A 23,138-nucleotide genomic window follows, 5' to 3' on the forward strand; every position below is an offset into this window, starting at 1 on the left:
TCTCAATTTTATGAAATCCTCCTCCCTCTTTTCTTGAATCATGGGCGGGAGATACTTCTCATTAAATTCTCTCACAAAATTTTTCCAAATCCAAGGAGTCAGTGCTCTTTTCCATTTTTTCCTAATCACGTTCCACCAAGCACGTGACGCGCCCTCAAATTAGAAGCTAGCGAAGTTCACTCGCCTCTCCTCAGTATAGTCTAAGGCGGTAAAGATATTAGTCATTCTCTCCAACCAATTCTCTGCTACTTCTGGGTCAGGCCCTCCAAGAAATTTAGGCGGGACAAACTTTAAGAATCGTTCAAAAACTCTATCCTCTCCTCTCTCCTGAACCCCAGGTTGGTTAACAGGTCTTGGACTCTGACGATAAGCTAACCGTTCTAAAATATCAGTCATACAATTAATAGCGGTAGCTACTTGGTTATCCCCTTTGTTCCTTTGCTCTTGGTTCAGTCCAATTGCCGATCCCTGGTCATTCCCTTGAGTTTGGGTTTACCTAAACCCACGCCTTCGACCCCTTCCACTTCTTAGACCGTCCATAATTTTAGTATTTTCTAAAGGCATAGACGTAAGATAAATATGCATAAGTGAAGTTTAAAGTGACACTCTAAATATGCAAGACGAAAAATAAATAGGTAAGACACAAAAATAATTGCAAATATGCACATCCCATAGCATAGATTAAAAGTCATAGAACAACAAAGTCAAACACATCATAAGTAACGTTCAAGTGCTTCAAAAGATAAGTGGCATAGTTACACAAAATACAATAGCCTTAGAACAAGCACCACCCCAACTATTCTGGACAAAAACTGCTAAAGTAGAATAAACTACTAGTTTAGTGATTGGCAGATCCAGAAGTTTCAACTACTTCAGTAGGGTCATCTTTATCTTCAGCACTAGGAGTTGCATTCTCCTGTCACCCGTCAAATACCTTGCCATCTACTACTTGTTCAACCAAGGTCACACATTCAGCCAATATTCCCTCAGTTCGATCCCTTACTTCTTGTACTACCCTAGTAAGCCGATGATTAGTCTCTTGAAACTACTTACAAAGAGCCTCTACTCTGTTTCGCTCCTCAAGTACATCCGTCTCCAGTTCATGAATCCTAGCAGTCTGGGCGTCAACAGCCCTCTCAGTTCTCGATTATCCTCTTGGACTATTCCATTCGCATTTGATAACTGCCTACACTCATCGTATAATACTAGCACCACGTTGTCAGGGTACAAGTAAGTCCTCCAACAATCACATGAAGGCCTAGTTCGACGAACTGGATTCCACATCCAAAGAGCGCCCCCGGACCTCTTTCGATAACGGATCACTGGAAGACGTCTCGAAGATGGCTCATTTCCACCATTTCCTTCCATGACCTACAATTACAATTAAAAGTTTAGACAACTCAAATATACTCAATAAACTAGATCCCAATGCTTCATACTATCACGTATGCTTTTTACAAGATCAGGACTCCTAATTGTCCAACTAATTCAAACATAGGTTCTGATACCACCTGTGACGACCCCACTTCTCCTTAGGGTGAACCCTAGAGTTTCGGCGGGCCACTTGCCTAGCTCTCGCTAGGATTCGATACATGTCAAGATTATAATTTAGAACTAATCAACTAATAAGAAAATTAATATAAAGAAAAGTCGCTTCCTTCAATAGTCATTCAAGTCGACATCATAATATTGTCAAAAGTTACATCAAATTTTTCCAAAATACAACCACCAAAAGTCGATTAATTTATTTATATCCGTAATTAAACCAAAATACAATCAAAATCAGCTTCTCCAAAATCTAATGTGGTAGCCGATACTTTAATTCATCAAGTGCAAGTAACAGGATTGATGATCAAAAAATTACACTTGTTGAAAGAGGTCACGATACCGTTTGGGTGATAGTAGATAGATTGACCAAATCTGCTCATTTTCTGCCGATTAATATGAAGTACCTACTAGAGAAGCTAGCTAAGCTACATTTGGACGAGATTATAAGGGTACATGGGATACCAATAAGTATTGTATCTAACCGAGACCCTCGGTTTGTTTCTCGGTTCTGGCAGAAGATGCAAGAAATGCTAGGAACTAAATTTAGTTTTAGCACTACCTACCACCCACAGACTGATGGACAGTCAGAGAGGATAATTCAGACCCTTGAGGACATGTTGAGATCATGTATTTTGGATTTTGGAGAAAGTTGGAGTAAGTACTTGACACTGGTGGAATTTGCTTAGCTAAGGTTCCAAGAGACCATGGTACGACACACACTTTTGCAAACCCTACATTCAAGAGTGGGATAGACGTGAGGCCAATTAAATTACCCTATGACTTGGAAGTTGAAATGCCTATCGGGGATCAAAGTTTAATTGCTAATTGGGTAATAGAAATTGTGAAATATGGGTTGGAGAGTATAAGTTGTTGATTGATTTGATAAACCTAGCTATTAAGGGGTATGATGTTATCCCATGTGTGAATTTCGAGGACGAAAAAAGGATGTGAAGACCCGAATTTTGCTTACTTTTATCTTATTTTATTGGCTTATTTAATTATTTATTCAACCGTTTACTCCGAATAATTTATTTCAACCATTTTAAATCCATTTACATGGAACAATGCCTCATTTATATTTTTAAAATGTCTCACTAGTAAATTTAATTTTTCTACAGCTCGTTTAGTACGGAATAGGGAACACACGTTTTTCAAGGCAATGTTTAGTCCAAGAGTGCAATGATCATGGAGAATTAATTTTAGACTAATAAGTATGAGTAATTGTAGTGTTAGAGGAATTACCTTAGAGGATTAGTGTATAAGTGTACCAAACAAGAGAGAAGTACAATACACTATTTAGCTACTATTAAGAGTTGACTTTTTGCAACTTTAAGTTAGCTTGTCCAACACCTTTCTTCCACAAATTTCAAAACCACAAACACTCCTTCACCTCTCTCTCTTTTCGGCCGAGCAAGGGAAACAAAATGGGGGAAAGAAAACTTCATCTCTTACACTCCAATCTTGCTTGTTCTTCGTCATCCAACTCACAATTCCATGGGTTTTTGCTCCAACTAGAAGAAAGGTGAAAGCTTGAGATGTTGCTTGGTGAAATATTGAAGGAAACTCTCACTACCAACTAGGGTTTAGTTGCTTTGGAAATTAACCCCTTCACCTCTTTTAATCTTTCAATTTATACAAAGTTTAGTGGATGGATTTCATGGGTTTGAAGCCCTAATCAAGATTCTAGACTAGTGGACTTGAGGAAACTTTTATCTTGCTTTATATTCTAAGCTAGTGGCCTTGAGGTGACCTATGAGGTAGCTAACTTGAGGATATTTCTTGATTGTTGTTATTTATGTGAATTATAACTTGATATTGTCTTGGTAGTGGAGTGAAAGTTGGAAGAAAACCAAGAGAGGTGCTGGCTGAAATTTCTGTTTGGTTGCCTTGCTTGGATTTCAAATTTTTGTTGATTATTTGGCTGCTAAACTGATTGATATATGTTGTATTATGTGTGTAGAAAGTGTTTTTCGAAAATCATTTCAATTGGCTACACAAAACTTGAGTTTTGGTGAAAGGAAGAAATCTGGAAAATGGTCACCAGGACAGTGGACAGGGGTACTTTGTCTGAACATAACTCTTTGTACAAAAGTCAAAATTGAGTGTCATTTGGGCATTCGAAACTAGACATTTAGAGTTTTCAAACGGTATAAGAATTCCCTGCTAGTTCGCTTTGAGTAAACCATAGCGAATCGGCAAAGTGGACTGACCTGTTTTGCCTGTCTATCCGAGAGCAACTGGGAAGCTGCATCTTGTGGCTCGATTTTATCTCACTTGTGAAAGGATTTTAAAAATGATGTTTTCTGATGAATTGTAGCATTTTGAATCTATTTTCTAACTCCATAAACCATTCTCAATTTGGACTTGTGTAGAGTTAGATATGGTCTGATTTCAAAACTATGTTGAAGTTTGGTGACTGGAAATCCCCTGATTTCAAACTATTATATCTTGTTGCTCAAAACTCCAAATTTAATTCTGATTATTGTGTTTGAAACTTGATTTGGAACTCTTGCTGTATTATAAATTTCAGAGGCTGATTCACTTTTTGTGAATTTTACCGAATTTTCAAACATTGCTGAAAAACCAAGACTGGTTATGTCCTGTCTTCATGAACAGCAACTTTGAGCTGAAATTCGAATGGTTTCTGGTTAGAATCTTGGAAAAGTGTTTTTAGGGAAGTTTTAGTAATTTGAATCTAGTTTCTAAGGTATAAAGATTTCCATTTTTGGACTTACCAAACTCAAGATCTGATTTTCCAAGTATGGTCGCGCAAAGCTGAAAATTCCGGATTCCTTAAGAGATGAACTTTTAAAGAACACCCAACTCCCTTTAGATATTGATAGACCGTTTTAAACTTGATTTCATAGATGATACAAGTTTCCCTTGTGACTTTAAATTCTCATTTTTGAATCTCGATTTTCGAGGGATTTAAAGCTCTTGTAAGCCATTGTCTTAAGTTTTAAGCGAGTGCACTTTCTTCCTTGAATGATAAGTGGTTGTGAGTATATGTGAGTGATGGTTGATCACTATTTCTTCAGGCGCTCAAGAGGATTTTGAAGGGAATCTCGGAGCGGACAACTAAAGACTTTATTTGCTCACTTACTTTTGACTTGGTGAGTGTCAAGTGCATGACTTGTTGCATAATACTTGAAATACTTCTAGTTGAATATGTGAATTGGACTTGTCGAGACGAGTGTGTACTTTATCGCACTTGTTCTCTTTTACTTGATTAGATAATTGACTTGCTCATACTTGAAATTTTACTTGTGTTTGACTAGATGTCGATTGGAGAGCTATCTCATCGACTTATACGTGTACTCGTAGGGGACACCCAAACTCATTAGCTAACTTTGTGAATCGAGCCGGCATGGGCTTGATCAAGGAGTTTGGTGAACCATGAGAAATCATAAACTTGATCTTTTGAGATCTTGTTTGGTATACTCGCGTAGTATTGCCACGATATACTCGAGTAATATCAAAACCTTTGACGTTCGGCCCGGTTAGGAGGTGTAACGGTGGACGGAATTTGGTGAAAGTGGAGTCGACGGGTTTGGTACTTGCTCGGTTGATGGAGAGTCAACGTGAGATATTTGGATCAAGACCTTGACCAAACTGCGTGGATTTAGCTCCTGAGAGCTCCAGTATCCTTAATTGTTTCTGCTTACTTTTCCTACTTGAAATGTTAATTACTTGAAACTTCTAGCTTTACTATTATTGTCTCGATTTTCTTTCATGCTCTCTTCTACTTGCTCTATTACATGCTTGCATGATTTTCTTGGCCTCACTAAGCGTTAACTCACCCCATTAGTTTGTTTTTCTTAACAGGAGCTCGGAATGAAAAGAATTTTTGGGGAAACTGACTTGATTACCTTTTGATTAGAGTTTTGGATGTAATTGATTAGTCGACTTATGGTGGTTGTATATTTTTGGGGATTTGATGTACTTTTGGAAATTTCGTGATGTAAGATTTGAATATTTAGTTAAGGAAGCGACTTTTCCTTTCTTGATATTGACTTTTATTATTGGTTAGATACCCTTAAGTTTAAAATTGATTCGTATTGAGCCCTCGCGAGAGTTAGGCAGGTGGCCCGCCGATACCCTAGGATTCGCCCTTAGGAGAAGTGGGTTCGTCACACAATTTTCAAGTGTTGACACTCCGTCAACCGAGCAAGTAACAAGTCCGTAGAACCCCAATTTTTCCGTCCACCGTTACACCCCCTGCCGAGCCCGCACGTCAAACAAGATGTGATATTATTCGAGTATATCCAAACAAGTCAAGTACACGAGCCCAAGGTTCACCAAACTCCTCAACCAAGCCCTTGCCGACTTTAGTTGAATGGCTAACCATTGGATTTTGGGGCCCACAAGTTCAAGTATAAGTCGATGAGATTGCTCTCAAATCGGCGCCAAGTCAAGCACAAGCACAAGTATAATTGTCAAGTATGAACAAGTCAATTATCAAGTCAAGCAACAGAGGACGAGTGAGATAAAGTACACATTCGTCTCGACAAGTAATTCACATAATCAACAAGAAGCGATCCAAGTATTATGCAACAAGTCATGCACTTGACACTCACCAAATCCAAAAGCAAGCGAGCAAGTAAGTCCTTTAATTGTCCGCACTGGGATTCCTTTCGAAACCTTCTTGAACACCTAAGGAAATATCAACCAGCCATCACTAAATGCAAACCACTTTTAGACCAATTTTTCCCCTTAATCCATCACTCACGTATACACTAAGTCGCTTAGCATACAAGAGAGAAAATTCATTTGTTTAGGCAACCAAGGAAACGTATCAAGAGAGGCTTAAATCAAAATGAAGGTCTAAAGTTACAAGAAACCTTGTATCCATCCATGAAATCAAACTTAAAATGGATTAACAATCTCAAAGGAAAGTTGGAAGTTCTTAAGAAGGGCATTTTTTTGAAACTAGAAAATTCCAACATTGTGAGACAATACTTGAAAAATCACATCTTGAGTTTCGTAAGTCCAAAAATTGGAAACTTTACACTGTTGGAAACTAGATTCAATGTAATAAAACTCTTTAGAAGACATTTTTTCCAGATTCAAATCAGAAATCATTCAAATATCAGCTCCAACTTGCTGCTTCATTAAAACAGGGCAAAACAGTCTCTATTTTTCAGTGAAATTTGAAATTTTAGCAAAATTCATAGGAACCGAATTAGCCTCTGAAATTCATAACACTTAAAGAACTTCATGTCTAGTTTCAACCACAATAAGCAGAATAAAATTTGGAATTCGCTACACCAAGTTACAACAGTTTTACGAAAACTAGTTTTTGAAACCTGATCCACGGATTTCCAGCCTTAGAGCATCAACACAGTTTGGAAATCAAGGCATAACTAGGGCTACACAAGGCCAAATTTAGTGTGGTTTACGGTGTTGAAAACTACATTCAAAGTACTAAAAATCATCAAAAAAAATTGTGTTCAAATTCATTTCACAAGAGGAGTGAAAATGAGCTACAAGATGCAGCTGTACAAGTCTCACGGGTAAACAGTAAGAGCAAATCAGTCCACTTTGCTGGTTCACTACGACTCACAAAAAACGAATTAGTAGGGAAAATTTTATACCGTTGAAAGCTCTCGGAGTCTGGTTTCAAATTCTGTAAACGACACTTGATTTTGACTCCTGAACAAAAATTTATATTCTATTAAGTGTGGACAAGCAGACTTCCCTGATTAAAATTCCAGATTTGGTTTCTTCTCTCTTTAGCCTATCTTTCACCCACTCAAATGAAATGATTTTTGAGAAATAATTTTTACACATACAATCCAACATATAAAAGCATTTTTGCAGTAGTTTTAGCAACAAATTTTGAAATTTAACCAAGGGAAATAAATCAGTAAAATTCGGACAACATCTCCTCTCATCCTCTTCACATTTTTCTCTCCAACTTTCAAGCCAAAAATCAAGTTAGAAATCACAAAATAACAACCAAACAAGTAAGAATCCTCAAGTCCACTACCTAAAAGTCCATCTCAAGGCCACTACCTAAGAGTAAATCAGGAAAACAAAGATTTCCTCAAGTCATCTAGCTTAGCTTTGGTTAGAGTTTCAAATACCCTTGCATAACAACCAAAAACCACTACTAACTCTTGCATAAAACTAAAGATCAAGGGAAGTGAAACTTGTTACCTCTCCAAAGCTTCTTGAACCCTAGTTAGAGCCAAGATTTGCATCACCAAACCACCAAGAAATTACCACAAGGTAAGAGCTTTCTTCTAGCTAGATCAACTTCCAAAAGGTTGAGGGTTTTGTATGAATTCTTGGAGCAAGTTTTGTGGATGAAGTTGGAGTTTTTCTCCTCTTCTTTTGGAGCTTGGAAGTTCGGCCAAATGAGAGAGAAAAAGGAGAAAAGATGAAGCTTGAATTGTGATGTGAAGGTGAGAAGAAAGCTAGCTTTTTGGTGGGTAAAAGGTCAACTAGGAATAGTAGCTCGAATAGTGCCATGCACTACTAGTTTCCTTCTTGTTTGCTACACTCAAATACTAATCTTCCATGGTAGTTTCTCTTACACCACTAATACTCATTCTTACTAGTCCAAGATAAATTCTCCAAATCCCCAATTAGTCATGCCGGTGCGACTTTTGAAAAATTTTGACACGTAAACGGTAAAAATACAATTTAAGTAAAATTCATGCTAAAATGATAAAATTAAATAACACCAACGCAAATAATTTTAAAATAAGTGAAATTAAGAATAAAAGTATGAGTCCTCACACCACACGTGATTTTTCACAAGTATACGAGTCGTGATTGAATATAAAGTATTAAGGGTCGAACCCACAAAAAAGATTGTTAATTACTGATGGTTTTCAAACTTGTTTCTTATTTAGACTATCATAAGTGCAACAAATTAAATCTACACTATAAATATGAGATGAAAGCAATAAAAATAACAATAGAAAGCTCCTAGAGGTATGAAATTTTGAAGTACTTTTGCAAATGAAATTATCGGTTAATTGAATGTTATTATCTTCGTTAGTTATGGCATAATTTCCTAATGTATGCGAAACCTACTCTCGTAGTGAATCAACTGTCGCGCCCCATTTTTTTTATAAGAAAAATAAATTTTTAATTCAATTTTAAATAAATGATTTTTGATTTGTAAAGAATAAATAAAGAAAAAGGGCCTAAATGGGGTTTGAAAGTGCGACGATTTGGGCCCAAATTTTAGTTTAAAAAGGGCTTTTGAACAAAAATCGGAGTTGCCACTTGGTATAGAATTAAGGTGTACCAAGTCATCTAAAAAGAATTTTCAGATAAAATTATGGAAAACCCTTTTTAAACGACTCCTAAGTTTACGAAAATCAGAGAAAGTGTTCGGGAGTCACATTTGAAGAAAGGGAAGGCAAGGATAAAAATCCGAGGCACCCTTTCGACCTAGCCAAGGCTAGTTGCGTGATTTAGCCAAAGATTTTCTTATTTTAACCTAAAGATTTATCACATTTGGATATACTATATGAATGCAAACCCTGGACCTAGGAGGGTGTCGGGAGGTTGAAATGTATCTTCAAACCTTACTTGGTACCAATCACATTAATTGTGACGCCCAATAAAGACTCTTCGAAGAAGTCACGAATAACGTAAAAATATGAGACTCTAAGAAAAGAAAAGAAAAATAATAAAAATAATCATAATGATACAAATATACATGTCCTAAAGGAATGCATCATGTCGGGTACGGGGGACTAATGTTCGTGACTCAATTTTCCCTTTAACAGAGGAAATATGAGCGTGCTAAGGGTAGAAAGCCAAACTCGTCCATATCCCATACTCAAGGGGTACTTTCCTAATCTATCAAGCAAATGTACTAACCTATCTCTAATTTTCCCTATATGAAATGCAAATCTAATGTCATGTCTCATGCATAGGATTATATAAAGGAAAATATAAAAATAGGGGATAGGAGGGAATATGGGATAGGGGATATACATAAGGGGAATGTGGGATAAGGGATGTGTGTATAAGGGGAACATGCAAAAAATGATAAAAGACCCTAGAAAGTAAAATATGCATGAGATGAAGTGAGTTTATCACACAATCATGATCTAACGCTCGAAGGGCTCCTAAGGGTCTAGCATTGGACTAGCCCATATTTCTATTTTCTCACTAACGTTGGACTAGTGAGAAGTCGAACAAAGGAACCGCAACTAGTATTGGACTAGTGTGGTATCGAGAAATGAATCACAACTAGCGTTGGACTAATGTGATAACGTCACACATTAAACATAACTAACTAATCATGTGAAATATAATAAAAGAATGTAAACACATAATATCACATAAACACATAATCATGATATCTAGATGCAAGGCCCTAAGAAAGCGGTAACACATAGCACATAAGCATGTAAATCACACAAAGCAAATAAGCCCAAACTATTACATTTGAGGGGGGCCTACTACAATCTAAAAGGGAAAATAAAATAAATACCTAACTATTACAATTGTGGCATTTAATTGCCTTCCCAAATAATTACAAATTAAATTTAAATAAATATACAAAAATTAAAACAAATAAATAAATAAATAAAATGAACACATTCAAAAGGCATGCAATTAAGCACATAAAGTCACATAGGGACACATAAGGTCAAATAAATTAGAAAATAAGGGGTAGAGTGTACCTCCCTTGAGTTGATGTTCTAATGGGACGAGTTACTTATTTACCCTCCAAAATAATAAAAAGGGGTCAAGGTATCATTTTAATTAACAATTAATTATATGAAACGAAAATTAAACACACAAATGAAAATTAAACATGAAATGAAAATTAAACACAAAATGAAATCACTTCACGTATTTTATAAAAGAAATCATCTATATGCAAGAAATTAGAGCGAAAAAGAACCTAATTAAAATAATTAATAATTTCTAAGATGAGGTACTAAAATTAGTGACTCAAAATGGAATCTACCAAAATCAAATGCTAGACTTTACAAAAGAGGATGTAAGGCCCAAAGACAACCTAAGAGGGGGGGTGAATTAGGTTGATTAAAATCTTAATCAAATTTATGCAATTTTTGCTTAATAAAATTTACCTTCTTTTCTAATAATGATCAATCAAGTAGATTAGAAGAAGAGAGCAATATTGATTCGAAAAACAAGTATAGATAAGCAATGAGAGTTTTATTAAACAAAAAGAATAAGATAGAATATCAAACCGATTGTCTACCAAGCTTTCCTCAAACTTGAAGACCAATCACTAGGTTGAGCAACTTCTCTTTGATGAAAGATGATCAACTAGATGTACAATGGAGGGAGCACTTCCTCCTTGCCCTAAGCCTCACTTAGTCAAGCTAAGAAGTTTTACAATCACTCAGATAACCCTCAACAAAGCTACACTAATGAAACTTTCAACCACAAGAGAAAAGCTCACAAGAAATTCACACCACTTGGAGAACAAATCTAGCTTTGGAGACTATTTTCTAGCTAAAATATCTCTTGAGATCTTGTAAACAAAGTGTGCAAAAGTCCTCTTCTGAATCAGAATCGTTTGTATTTAAAGGGAGCCAAAAATGGGCTTCATAAATACTTCCAACGGATAGAAGGCAGATGAAGAGTCAGCTAGCCGTTGGAGCTGTCGGACGTCCGACGTCTTAGTCATCGTCCGATCCCATCGTCCGAAAATCAGTCAAGTTGTTGTTCGGACGTCCGATGGTATTTTATCGTCCGAGCTTCTGTGTCCGAACGTCGTCCAGAGAGTTATCAAATCTTCGTGGAATTTTTAGGACATCCGATGAGATTGATGTGCGTCCGAAGCATGCGTCCGATCCTTCAGGACGTCCGATGCTTCCTTACGAGCGTCCGACAGAGTCTTGGCAGAGAGTCATCAACATTTTGTGGAATTTTTAGGACGTCCGACACGTTCGATGTGCGTCCGAGGTGTACGTCCGATCCATCCGGACGTCCGATGCTTCCTCACGAGCGTCCGACAGAATCTTCTTCTTAATGATCTTCATCCTTTCGGACGTCCGACCAATTCCTTAGGACGTCCGACATGAGTGTCCTGTTTTTGCTTCTTCTTTTGGTTGATTTTCATTTTTTGACATATTCGTACCTGATTCTTTGATAGGCAAAAAACACTTATATTTGAAGAGAGTTAGATAAACATTTCAAAGTCCTTTGTGATCATCAAAACCAAGAATAACATTCTCCCCCTTTTTGATGATGACAAAACAAAGGTTTGAAATGAGATTTGATGATTGCAATAAAAACTCCCCCTCTCTCAATAGACAAGAACTCCCCCTTACTTAGTGAATAAAAAAAATTTTTGAAAAACTCCCCCTCACTTGGCTGCCCAACCGAATTAAACAATTATCCAAAATATGACAATTAAGCAGCCAACATCCAACATTTTACCACCAATCCAAATTTAATCAAATCATCAATCAATTAATCATCAATCATCAATCAATCCAGTCCTCTCCCCCTTTTTGTCATCACAAAAGGGCAATCAATCACATCCATCTCATCCACAAACATCATTCAAAAATACTTGAACATCCACACAATCATCCACAAAATTCATTACATCCACACAATCATCATTCAAAATACTTAAACAGTACCAAAAGAAACATAAACATAATCATAACCAAATGTTGAATTCATCTACATATCCATTGTTGAACACCACAAACACATGAAATAGACAAACAAAATGCAAATGTCCTAAATGGTGAACTATGTGGATCCAGGTGTTCTTCGAGAGAGCTGATATTGGGAGAGGTCCTCCTCTTCAGTTTCTTCATCATCTGCAGCAGCCTCTTCAACTGGTGCCTTGCCTTTATCTGATGTGGAAGGGCCATGAGGAGTCACAGGAGTTGATGAACCAGGGTCTGGAATTGATGAGCTTGGATCAGTGGGGTGTGGTTCTTTGTCATGGGAAACTTCCTCAACCACAGGTGGGGGAAAAAGAAGGTTCTTTTTGTCTAGGAAGGCTGTTTGTTTCTCAGAGGACATGGTGAGCATTAGACCATGTTCTAGAAGAAGAACATGCTGTTTGAGTTCACGAAGGAACTCAATCACTTCATCATTGGAGGAGGAAGCTGCTTTAGTGGCAGACTTCTTGGGATGAATGGGAGTGAGTGAAACAGATGAAGGATCATGTGCATTCTTAGACCTCTGTTCACTAGATGATGCCCCCTTATAAGCCCACAGATTATCTTTAAAAACAAGATTTTTCCTTTCAAAATATCCTTTGGTAAAGGCATAAGAAGATGCTTCTTTGGGACAAACACCTAGAATTGGAACTTTGTAAAACTCAAAAATCTTTTGAAGAAACTTTCCATAAAATAATTTTCTGCGAGAATCAGTGGCATAGCGAAGTAAAAACTTGCACATGACAAAACCAAAATTAATACGAATTTTTTCTCGAAAACAGTAAAAGAGATACAACTCCATTTTGTTTGCATCAGTTCTATGGTCATCAGTGGGTACAAGCAGGTTTGAAATGATTGAAAAGGCAATTAGATTCACAGGAGCAAGATCATTCAGTTTAGCATCAGCAGGGGAGGAAAAACTTCTTTTAAAATAAGTTAACATTTTAGCCCCATCAAAATGATTATCAGCAGTAGGGTGCTCTTCATAGGAAAAGAAATTTGCAATTTTGTCCTTGCATCCAGGTTCAATAGTAGTTTTTAAAATATCATTCACAATTTCAGAATCAAAGACTAAGTCTACCCCATTAACCCTGGACATAATCTCAGTCTGATCAGTGCCTTTCCTAAGATTAGCAAAGAATTGATACAGCATTTCAGGGTAATAAACATTGGGCATAGAAACGAGATGTGACCATTTCTGGAAAGCAAATAGACTCAGAATGGATTCTAAACCTATGTGGCGAAATTCAGACGAGTTTACAGTTCGTTGAGGGATGACACCTTTCTGGGATATCCAGGAGTGTTTGTCTTTTGCAGCATCATCAAAGAATGTAGGGAGTGTGGCTGATTTTGGAGGCGGTTGAGAAGAGGTTCCCTGTCCAGATTCAGGCTGAGAGGTGGGTTGTGGAGTAGGCCGCGACATTTGACCCTTTACGGCACCTCTCTTGAAGCGTTTGGATGAACGTTTGACCGTAGGAAGATCCTCATCCTCATCCCTGAGTGGATGCTTGCGTCCGGCAGTAACCTTTCCTCCTCTTAGATTCACCATTGTGTGAAATGTGTGGAATAAAGGATGCAAATGATGCACACAGTAGTAGGGAAGTGAATCGCACAGAAATTATGGGACAAAAAGACCTTGAACAAGATTTGACAGAGCGGTTATGAGAAAGTAGGGTTTTGAGGGAAATTTGGGACTTTACGAAATGTTATGCGATTCGGTGAAATGATCAGGAGAAACGAGTCGCAATCGATCAGGAAAAGTTTTGGTTGAGTCAATTTGGGAATGAAAGCTTCAGAATGGTATGAATTTGAGAGTGAGAGATGAGAGAGTTCTCGTCCGAGAGGAAATAGAAGAAGAAGAGTTTGAAGCAAATGAGAAAGAAAGTTACTTTAAAAAGTGTACCGTTGCACTGTCGGACGGCCGAACGAAGTCGTGCGTCCGACATCTTCGTCCGAACAGGTGTTTTCTGGAAAAAATAGCTGAAGAACATTATCGGACGTCCGTTCATCTTCTTTCGGACGTCCGAAGACTTTGAGAAATTTTAAGATGATTTTTCGATTATTCCCAATTTTGATCTTAGATGAATGAACTGATCTAATGGCAAAGCTTTGGTAAAAATATCAGCAAATTGATATTTAGAACAAACATAATTTACACAAATTTCACCTTTTTGAACAAGATCTCGAATAAAGTGATGCTTTATATCTATATGCTTTGTCCTAGAATGTTGAATTGGATTTTTGGTCAAATTAATAGCACTAGTATTATCACAGAATATAGGTATGCAGTCATATAACAATCCAAAATCATTCAAGGTATGCTTCATCCATAAAAGTTGAGCACAACATGCATTAGCGGCAATATATTCCGCTTCGGTTGTAGACAAAGATATTGCATTTTGCTTTTTGCTAAACCAAGAAACTAAGCAATTACTAAGAAAGTGACAAGTTCCACTAGTACTTTTTCTGTCCACACGACAACCACCAAAATCCGCATCCGAATATCCATATAAAGAAAATTCACAAGATCTATCATACCAAACACCATAGTCTAATGTACCTTTCAAATACCTAAAAATTCTTTTAACAGCATTTAAATGTGATTCTTTTGGACAAGATTGAAATCTAGCACACAAGCAAACAGCAAACATAATATCAGGTCTACTTGCGGTTAAATAGAGTAAGCTTCCGATCATACCTCTATAGTGCTTTTCATCCACATGATTACCTTCTTCATCTTTGTCAAGTTTTGTAGAAGTGCACATTGGAGTTCCAACTTGCTTTGAGTCTTCCATGCCAAACTTTTTCAGCAATTCCTTGGTATATTTTGCTTGATTTATAAAAATTCCCTCAAGGGCTTGATGTATTTGAAGTCCAAGGAAGAAATTTAATTCTCCCATCATACTCATTTCAAATTCACTTTGCATAGTGGTGGAAAAATCCTTGCATAGATACTCATTAGTAGCACCAAAAATAATATCATCAACATATATTTGCACAATAAGAAGGTCATTTAACACTTGCTTAGTAAACAGTGTGGTGTCCACAAAACCTCTTTTGAAACCATTTTCAATCAAGAAACCACTTAATCTTTCATACCAAGCTCTTGGAGCCTGTTTTAAACCATATAATGCTTTAGATAGTTTAAACACATGACTTGGAAATTTTGTATTTTCAAAACCGGGAGGTTGATCCACATATACTTCTTGATCAATAAAACCATTTAAAAAGGCACTTTTAACATCCATTTGAAACAATTTGAAACCTTTGAAACAAGCAAAAGCAAGAAGCATTCTAATAGATTCTAATCTTGCTACGGGAGCAAATGTTTCATCAAAATCAATTCCTTCTTCTTGTGCATATCCTTTAGCAACTAATCTGGCTTTATTCCTTATAACAACACCTTTATCATCCAATTTATTTCTAAATATCCACTTTGTGCCAATGATAGGTTGATTTTGAGGTCTATCAACAAGTGTCCAAACCTTATTTCTCTCAAATTGGTTAAGTTCCTCTTGCATAGCCAAAATCCAGTTATCATCCTTTAAAGCATCATTGATATTTTTGGGTTCAAAAAGAGAAACTAAAGCAAAATTGTCTATCAATATTCTAGATGAAGAACGAGTCTTTACCTTTTCGGATGGATCACCAATTATAAGCTCTCTTGGATGATTTTGGCTGAATTTCCAAGCATTGGGAAGGTCTTTGACTGAATCATCATTCTCATCTTCATCACCCTTTTCTTGATCATTATGAGCTTCATCCATCATTTCCATTGCTGCTGGTTTAGAAATTCCTTCATCACCAATTTTCAGCTTTTCCATTCCTTCACGAACACCTACATCATCATCCTCACACGACCTTTTGGAATTATCATCATTATTTTCATCAAATGTTATGTGAATGGCTTCTTCTATCACAAGAGTCCTTCTATTAAAGACTCTATATCCTCTTTTGTTCTCACAATAACCCAAAAATATTCCTTCATCAGATTTTTTCTCAAACTTACCAAGATGTTCCTTTAAATTTAAAATAAAACATTTACAACCAAAGACTTTGAAATATCCAACCGTAGGTTTTTTATCAAAAATCAGTTCATAAGAAGTCTTATTCAAGATGGGTCTCAAAAGGATTCTGTTCATCACATAACATGCAGTGTTTACCGCTTCAGCCCAAAGGTATTTTGGCAAACTACATTCACTCAACATAGTTCTAGCAGCCTCTTGTAGTGTCCTATTTTTCCTTTCTACAACACCATTTTGTTGTGGAGTTCTAGCAATTGAAAAGTCATGTGTTATGCCATTATGATCACAGAAATCTGGAAAACCACAATACTTGAATTCCGTTCCATTATCACTTCTAATCCTAACAATTTTTAAGCCAAGCAGATTTTGCACTTTAGCAAACAATGAAGTAAAATTCTTGAAGGCATCATCCTTATGAGCAAGAAATATCACCCAAGTATATCTAGAATAATCATCCACAATCACAAAGCAGTATTTCTTACCTCCCAAGCTAGTGATTTGAGTAGGACCAAATAAGTCAAGATGCAAGAGTTCTAAAGGTTTAGAAGTTGAAACACACTTCTTTGGTTTAAAAGAAACTTTTGTTTGCTTTTCAAATTGACAAGCATCACAAATTTTATCCTTTTCAAAACAGATTTTTGGCAAGCCTCTAACCAGCTCCTTTTTCGAAATTTCCTTTAGTAAATCCATGTTAAAATGACAAAGCCTCCTATGCCACAACCAAGGATCTTCATTTGAAGCTTTAAGACATTTGAAGCTAGAAGAATCAATTTTATCAAGAACCACAATATATATGTCGTTAAACCTCTTACCTTTGAACACAACATTATATTTGGAATCAAGCACAATGCATTCATGCTTTTTAAACAACACATTCAGGTCTTTATCACACAATTGACTAACACTAAGCAAGTTATAACCTAAATTATCAACTAAGAGCACATTATGAACAAAAGTTTCATCATCCTTACCAACATCACCTATTCCAATTGTCTTAGCTTTCACATCATCACCGAATGTCACATTTCCACTTGATTTTGATTTTAGCTTTATGAACAAAGAGGGATCACCGGTCATATGCCTTGAGCAGCCGCTATCAATAAACCATTTGGACTTGTTTGAGCCTTTTTCCTGAAAAGAGAAAATGTTTGGTACCCTTTTTAATTTTTGGGTCCACAATAGTTAGCATTGTATCTCACTAACCACATGCATTTCATCCCTCTGTTCAGATTTCTTTTCACATAGCAATCTCCTTTCAAATGCCCTTTTTGACAACAAAAATCACACATAATGGAAGAGTCCTTAACATGTACTGGTTTGACATATCTCAATCCATTTCTTCTATATGTAGTGAAACCATGTGCATTTTTGTTGCGTGCTAATGTTCTTTGATGAGCAGTAAGAAAGGTAGATGACATGTTCTTTTTGAGAAAATCTTGTTTTCTTGCTTTCAAAGTGTCATCCAAGTTGTCTATTCTTTTTTTCAAATCACCATGTCTTTCCTTCAGCATTCTACAAATATTTGTCTTTCTATCAAGCTCATTTTGAACATTAAATCCGGCTCTTACAAGACAATCATTGTCAGTCTTTAGTTGGTTATTTTGTTGAAGAAGACTTGTATTTTCATGAATGAGAAAAGTAATTTTCTATTTTAGCTGCTTGTTTTTATCATAAGATTCCTTCAAGGCATTATGCAGTTTTTCAACAAAGGATTCAAGATCATCATCTTCTTCATCATCACTTTCAGATTGAGAGTGTATGGAAGTTACCTCATTATCTCCAATAGCCATGAAGGCCATTTGAGCTGATTCTTCCTCTTCTTCAACTTCCCCTTCAGAGTTGCATTCATTCCAAGTAATCTGGAAGTTGTTGAATCTTGGCTTTCGATCAGCTTTCCCATCTTTCATTTTCTTCATGGGGCATTCGTTTGCATAGTGTCCAGGCTGTCCACATTCATAGCATTTGTCCACTAGCTTCTTGTTGAATTCTTGTTTTCCTTTGTTCCTTGCATTTGATGAATAATTTTGAAATTGATTGCTAGGTCCTCCCTTTCTAAACTTCCTTTTATTCAAGATTCTCTTGAAGCCTCTTGTGATGAGAGCAAGATCATTATCATCACCATCCGAGTCTTCATCATCCAAGTGAGCTGGATCATCTTCACTTTGAGTAGTCTTCAGAGCAATATTTCTCTTTGCTCTAGCATCCTCTTCCTCCTGCACTTTAGATTTCAGTTTCAACTCATAAGAGGTTAGTGAGTTAATGAGAGATTCAATAGGCACAGAATTTAAATCCTTAGCCTCCTCTATTGCAGTCACTTTATTTTCCCATTCTTTGCCCAATGCATTGAGAATTTTCCTGTTCTTCTCTCCCAAGGTGTACTCTTTGCCCAACACCTCGAGATCTTTGATCAAGTCATTGAACCTGCAATACATTTTGTCAATATCCTCAAGAGGTTCAATTTTAAATGATTCATACTTTGTGACCAAGATAGCCTTTTTCTGTTCTCTCACATTGTCACCACCCTCATGGATTTCTCTTAGCTTATCCCACATTTCTTTGGCCGATTTACAGCCTTTTACTCTAGTTGATTCATTTGAATCTAAGGCACTATACAGAACATTCATGGCTTTGGCATTCAATGTGAGATTAGTCATATCTTGAGCATTCATTTCAGCTCTTCTTTTTGGCCGAAGCAACCCTGTATCTGCATCAAGAAAGTTAGTTTCATGCGGTCCTTCACTCACAATAAACCATAGCTCAATATCAATAGATTGCAAAAAGATAATCATCCTTTCTTTCCAGCTAACATAATTGGAGCTACTGAACATGGGAGGCCTAGTAACAGATTGCCCCTCAACAAACATAGCATGACTGGTTGTCATCTTTACTCCAAGCCGTTAGAGCTTAATCTCTAGGAGACCAAGCTCTGATACCAATTGTAAGGCCCAAAGACAACCTAAGAGGGGGGTGAATTAGGTTGATTAAAATCTTAATCAAATTTATGCAATTTTTGCTTAATAAAATTTACCTTCTTTTCTAATAATGATCAATCAAATAGATTAGAAGAAGAGAGCAATATTGATTCGAAAAACAAGTATAGATAAGCAATGAGAGTTTTATTAAACAAAAAGAATAAGATAGAATATCAAACCGATTGTCTACCAAGCTTTCCTCAAACTTGAAGACCAATCACTAGGTTGAGCAACTTCTCTTTGATGAAAGATGATCAACTAGATGTACAATGGAGGGAGCACTTCCTCCTTGCCCTAAGCCTCACTTAGTCAAGCTAAGAAGTTTTACAATCACTCAGATAACCCTCAACAAAGCTACACTAATGAAACTTTCAACCACAAGAGAAAAGCTCACAAGAAATTCACACCACTTGGAGAACAAATCTAGCTTTGGAGACTATTTTCTAGCTAAAATATCTCTTGAGATCTTGTAAACAAAGTGTGCAAAAGTCCTCTTCTGAATCAGAATCGTTTGTATTTAAAGGGAGCCAAAAATGGGCTTCATTAATACTTCCAACGGATAGAAGGCAGATGAAGAGTCAGCTAGCCGTTGGAGCTGTCGGACGTCCGACGTCTTAGTCATCGTCCGATCCCATCGTCCGAAAATCAGTCAAGTTGTTGTTCGGACGTCCGATGGTATTTTATCGTCCGAGCTTCTGTGTCCGAACGTCGTCCAGAGAGTTATCAAATCTTCGTGGAATTTTTAGGACGTCCGATGAGATTGATGTGCGTCCGAAGCATGCGTCCGATCCTTCAGGACGTCCGATGCTTCCTTACGAGCGTCAGACAGAGTCTTGGCAGAGAGTCATCAACATTTTGTGGAATTTTTAGGACGTCCGACACGTTCGATGTGCGTCCGAGGAGTACGTCCGATCCATCCGGACGTCCGATGCTTTCTCACGAGCGTCCGACAGAATCTTCTTCTTAATGATCTTCATCCTTTCGGACGTCCGACCAATTCCTTAGGACGTCCGACATGAGTGTCCTATTTTTGCTTCTTCTTTTGGTTGATTTTCATTTCTTGACATATTCGTACCTGATTCTTTGATAGGCAAAAAACACTTATATTTGAAGAGAGTTAGATAAACATTTCAAAGTCCTTTGTGATCATCAAAACCAAGAATAACAGAGGAGTTGAAACCTATTCATTATATTTAAACAACAAATTATCCAAAATTCTACTAAAAAACCAAATCAAAAATCATAAACCTATTAACAAATATTAAACCTTTAAAACATCACACAAATTCACTAAAATCAATCCAAAGTCTACATTAAGTCATGTTAAAGAAAGAAGTAACATGTTAGAGGGACCAAATCGATTAGTTTTTCCAATTTTATAGGCCATAGTAGCGTTAGACATCAATTAAGGGGTTAAAGTATAATTTCTTGAACATTTTCCATGCAAAAATGCATGCAAAGCTACGAATGAACAAGCTTCTGCAACAACAACAAAAAACTTTCAGGAAAACATATAAAGCTGGGAACTTTCTTCTTCCCTCAACTAAAAAACTTTGGCAGCCTTTGAAAAGAATGTGTAAATAGCACAGTATATATAAAACTGTACATTTTATTGCATTTCAAAATAAAGATCAAACTTAATAGCATGTTACTTGTTAAACAAGATGTGTCTTCAAAAGTCACTTGATTGAAAACTATTTACAAAAACATGGTTAAAAAAAAAACACATGTATGAATGATTTTCATGGATTTTAACCAAAGACAACCCCCCAAATTTATCAAAAATTCCCTTCAAGAGGGAGGAATCTCACTAATTCTAATCCTTCCAGGATTCTCAACTTTCCCTACTGGGGATAAATGCCTCAAAAGTGGTGTCCTTGTGTTCGGAAAAGGGATTCATATTCGTACTTGTTCCTGACTCCCATTTTTCTTTAAAATTATGTCCCCAGCGTCAATCATGTCTTGGATCTTATGCCTTAGTGCCTGACAATTTCTGGTAGAGTGGCCAGGATTTCCAGAATGATGTGCACAAATGGCCTGAGGATCATAGCCAGCAGGCTTGCCCCTAGAGTAGGTTTGAGGAGGCACCATGCCAATTTTACCAGCAGCCTTGAGTTGCTCGTATAATTGATCGATAGATCGACCCAGGTTGGTGAAAGTTCGATATGGGTTTGGTTTTCGGATTTTTCTGTTTAGAGGACAAGTTCGGTTGTTTTGGCTGAACAGGTCTTGGATTATAAGGAGAACGAGGTCGAGTTTGAAGATTGGGTTGAGAAATTTGAAAGGGTGGTGTGGGTACATTTGGATAGTTTGGTCGAGGTCGAGGATGGTTAATGGTAGTATGGTAGATAGGACGGGAGTTTGGGTAATATGGGTAGGGTGATGAATAAGTGAGGCGGTTCGAAAATCTAGGTCTGGTCAAGGGGCCCTGATCCCACACAAAAGCAGTTTCCCCTTCTTTTTCCTTAAATTGGGACTCCTTCCCACTGTTATTCTGGCCTTGCAGAGCTTCCAGTTGCATCTTTAATGTTGACACATTAACAATTTTTCCGGCCTTCACTAACTCATCAAATTCTTCCAATTTGTTAACAATGGCCGCAAATGAGCATCCAGTCATGCGAAAAATCTCCTCAAAGTACGGTGGATCCTGGGCTTTAATAAATGTACGGACAATTTCCTCTTCTGTCATTGGAGGTTCCACCTTGGCCGCCAATCTTCGCCATCGTTTGGCATATGTCTTATGATTTTTAGATGGTTCCCTTTTAGTACTCTCAAGTGTGGTTCTCGTTGGCGCCAGCTCACAGTTGTATTCATATTGCCTTACGAATGCTGTGGACAAGTCCAACCAAGTTCTCATCTCCTCCGGCTTTAAATTGGAATACCAATCCAGGGCATCGCCTTCCAAGCTCTCGGGGAATAAACGTATTGGCAAATTTTCATCATGGATTGGTTTTCCCAACTTATTTGCAAATAGTCTTAAATGCGTCTTGGGGTTACCGGTTCCATCATACTTACTAAATTTGGGCATTTTAAAACCCAAAGGCCATTGCATGTCTGGGAAAAGACATAACTCATCATAACCCAATCCTCCAACCTTGCTCAATCTTTGATTTTTTCTCATGAATTCATCAAATTTATCCAATCTTTTCAACAGATTTTTGTCTATTGGGGCGAAGGATTCACCCATTTCCACCTTCCCTTGGGCAACATCCAACATGAAAGGCTCAGTGGTGGTATGATGAGGTATTTGAGAGTCTGGACAATTCTGAGGCATTTGAATACTGGCCGAGTTGACTTGGATGTTATGGGGGTAAGTAGATGGAAAACTAGAAGCGGGGTAAGTGAAAGTCTCTTCGGGTACGTTTGTCAAGGATGGTACAAAGGTAACTTGGGTATGGGGCAGAAGAGGTGTTTGGTGTTCTATTTCAGGTTGATTGATAGACATGGGGTTGTGTTGGATACCGCCACTGCTAGCAACCAGTTGGTCAATCATGCGCCTTTGGGTTGCCATTTCTTCACTCAATTCACTGAATTTGTTTAACATCTCGCTCAACTGAATTCCCAGATTTGCAGCGTCTATTGGGGGTACCGTGGCTGATCTATCAGATGATTTCGGAAATGCGCTCATGTTTACACGATTTCTCAAAGCTTGGCTATGTGATCGTGTAATGATAGGGCTTTGTAGCTATATTTACGATTACCTGAAAATTTAGGAAAAAATCCTATTTAAATTCCCTTTCTGATTAACTGTTGTTAAAGAAAAAGAAAAAGACATGAGTTAGTAACAATCAAAGTAATTCGGATGCATGTCCTATTGGGGGACCCTTTTTGTGCCAAGGGTAGGCCTATCATGATGTAATCCTCTGAGGTAGGCACTGTACCATACCTGATGGATCCGATCAACTCATTGACAGTTGGTTGGAAAGCAATTTGAAAATTTTGGGCCAATTGAACAGCGGGAG

The 23,138-nt window shown here is 37.2% G+C and overlaps 1 protein-coding gene across 1 annotated transcript; it reads right to left on the reverse strand.

Annotated features, from left to right (window-relative positions):
* Positions 1–1,062: 1,062 nt before the first annotated feature.
* On the reverse strand, positions 1,063–22,804 carry LOC113729211 (uncharacterized). The gene is made up of 3 exons (XM_072077738.1): positions 21,401–22,804; positions 21,085–21,285; positions 1,063–1,371 (listed from the first exon to the last, which is right to left on the reverse strand). Exons 1-3 carry the CDS (start codon positions 22,802–22,804, stop codon positions 1,063–1,065), a joined length of 1,914 nt encoding a protein of 637 aa, XP_071933839.1.
* Between the last annotated feature and the right edge of the window lie 334 nt (positions 22,805–23,138).

Source organism: Coffea arabica, chromosome 2e (genome assembly GCF_036785885.1).
Source record: "Coffea arabica cultivar ET-39 chromosome 2e, Coffea Arabica ET-39 HiFi, whole genome shotgun sequence".
Lineage (NCBI taxonomy): Eukaryota > Viridiplantae > Streptophyta > Magnoliopsida > Gentianales > Rubiaceae > Coffea > Coffea arabica.

Bases quoted from the DNA above. Each gene is read 5' to 3' on its own strand.
- LOC113729211 (XM_072077738.1), bottom strand. From the start codon at position 22,804: ATGAGCGCATTTCCGAAATCATCTGATAGATCAGCCACGGTACCCCCA. The intron at 21,286-21,400 runs GTTCAGCCAAAA...GAGCAACTCAAG, and splicing joins CTCCTTATAATCCAAGACCT to GCTGCTGGTAAAATTGGCAT. The intron at 1,372-21,084 runs GTACGAATATGA...TTGTAATTGTAG, and splicing joins AAAATGGGAGTCAGGAACAA to GTCATGGAAGGAAATGGTGG.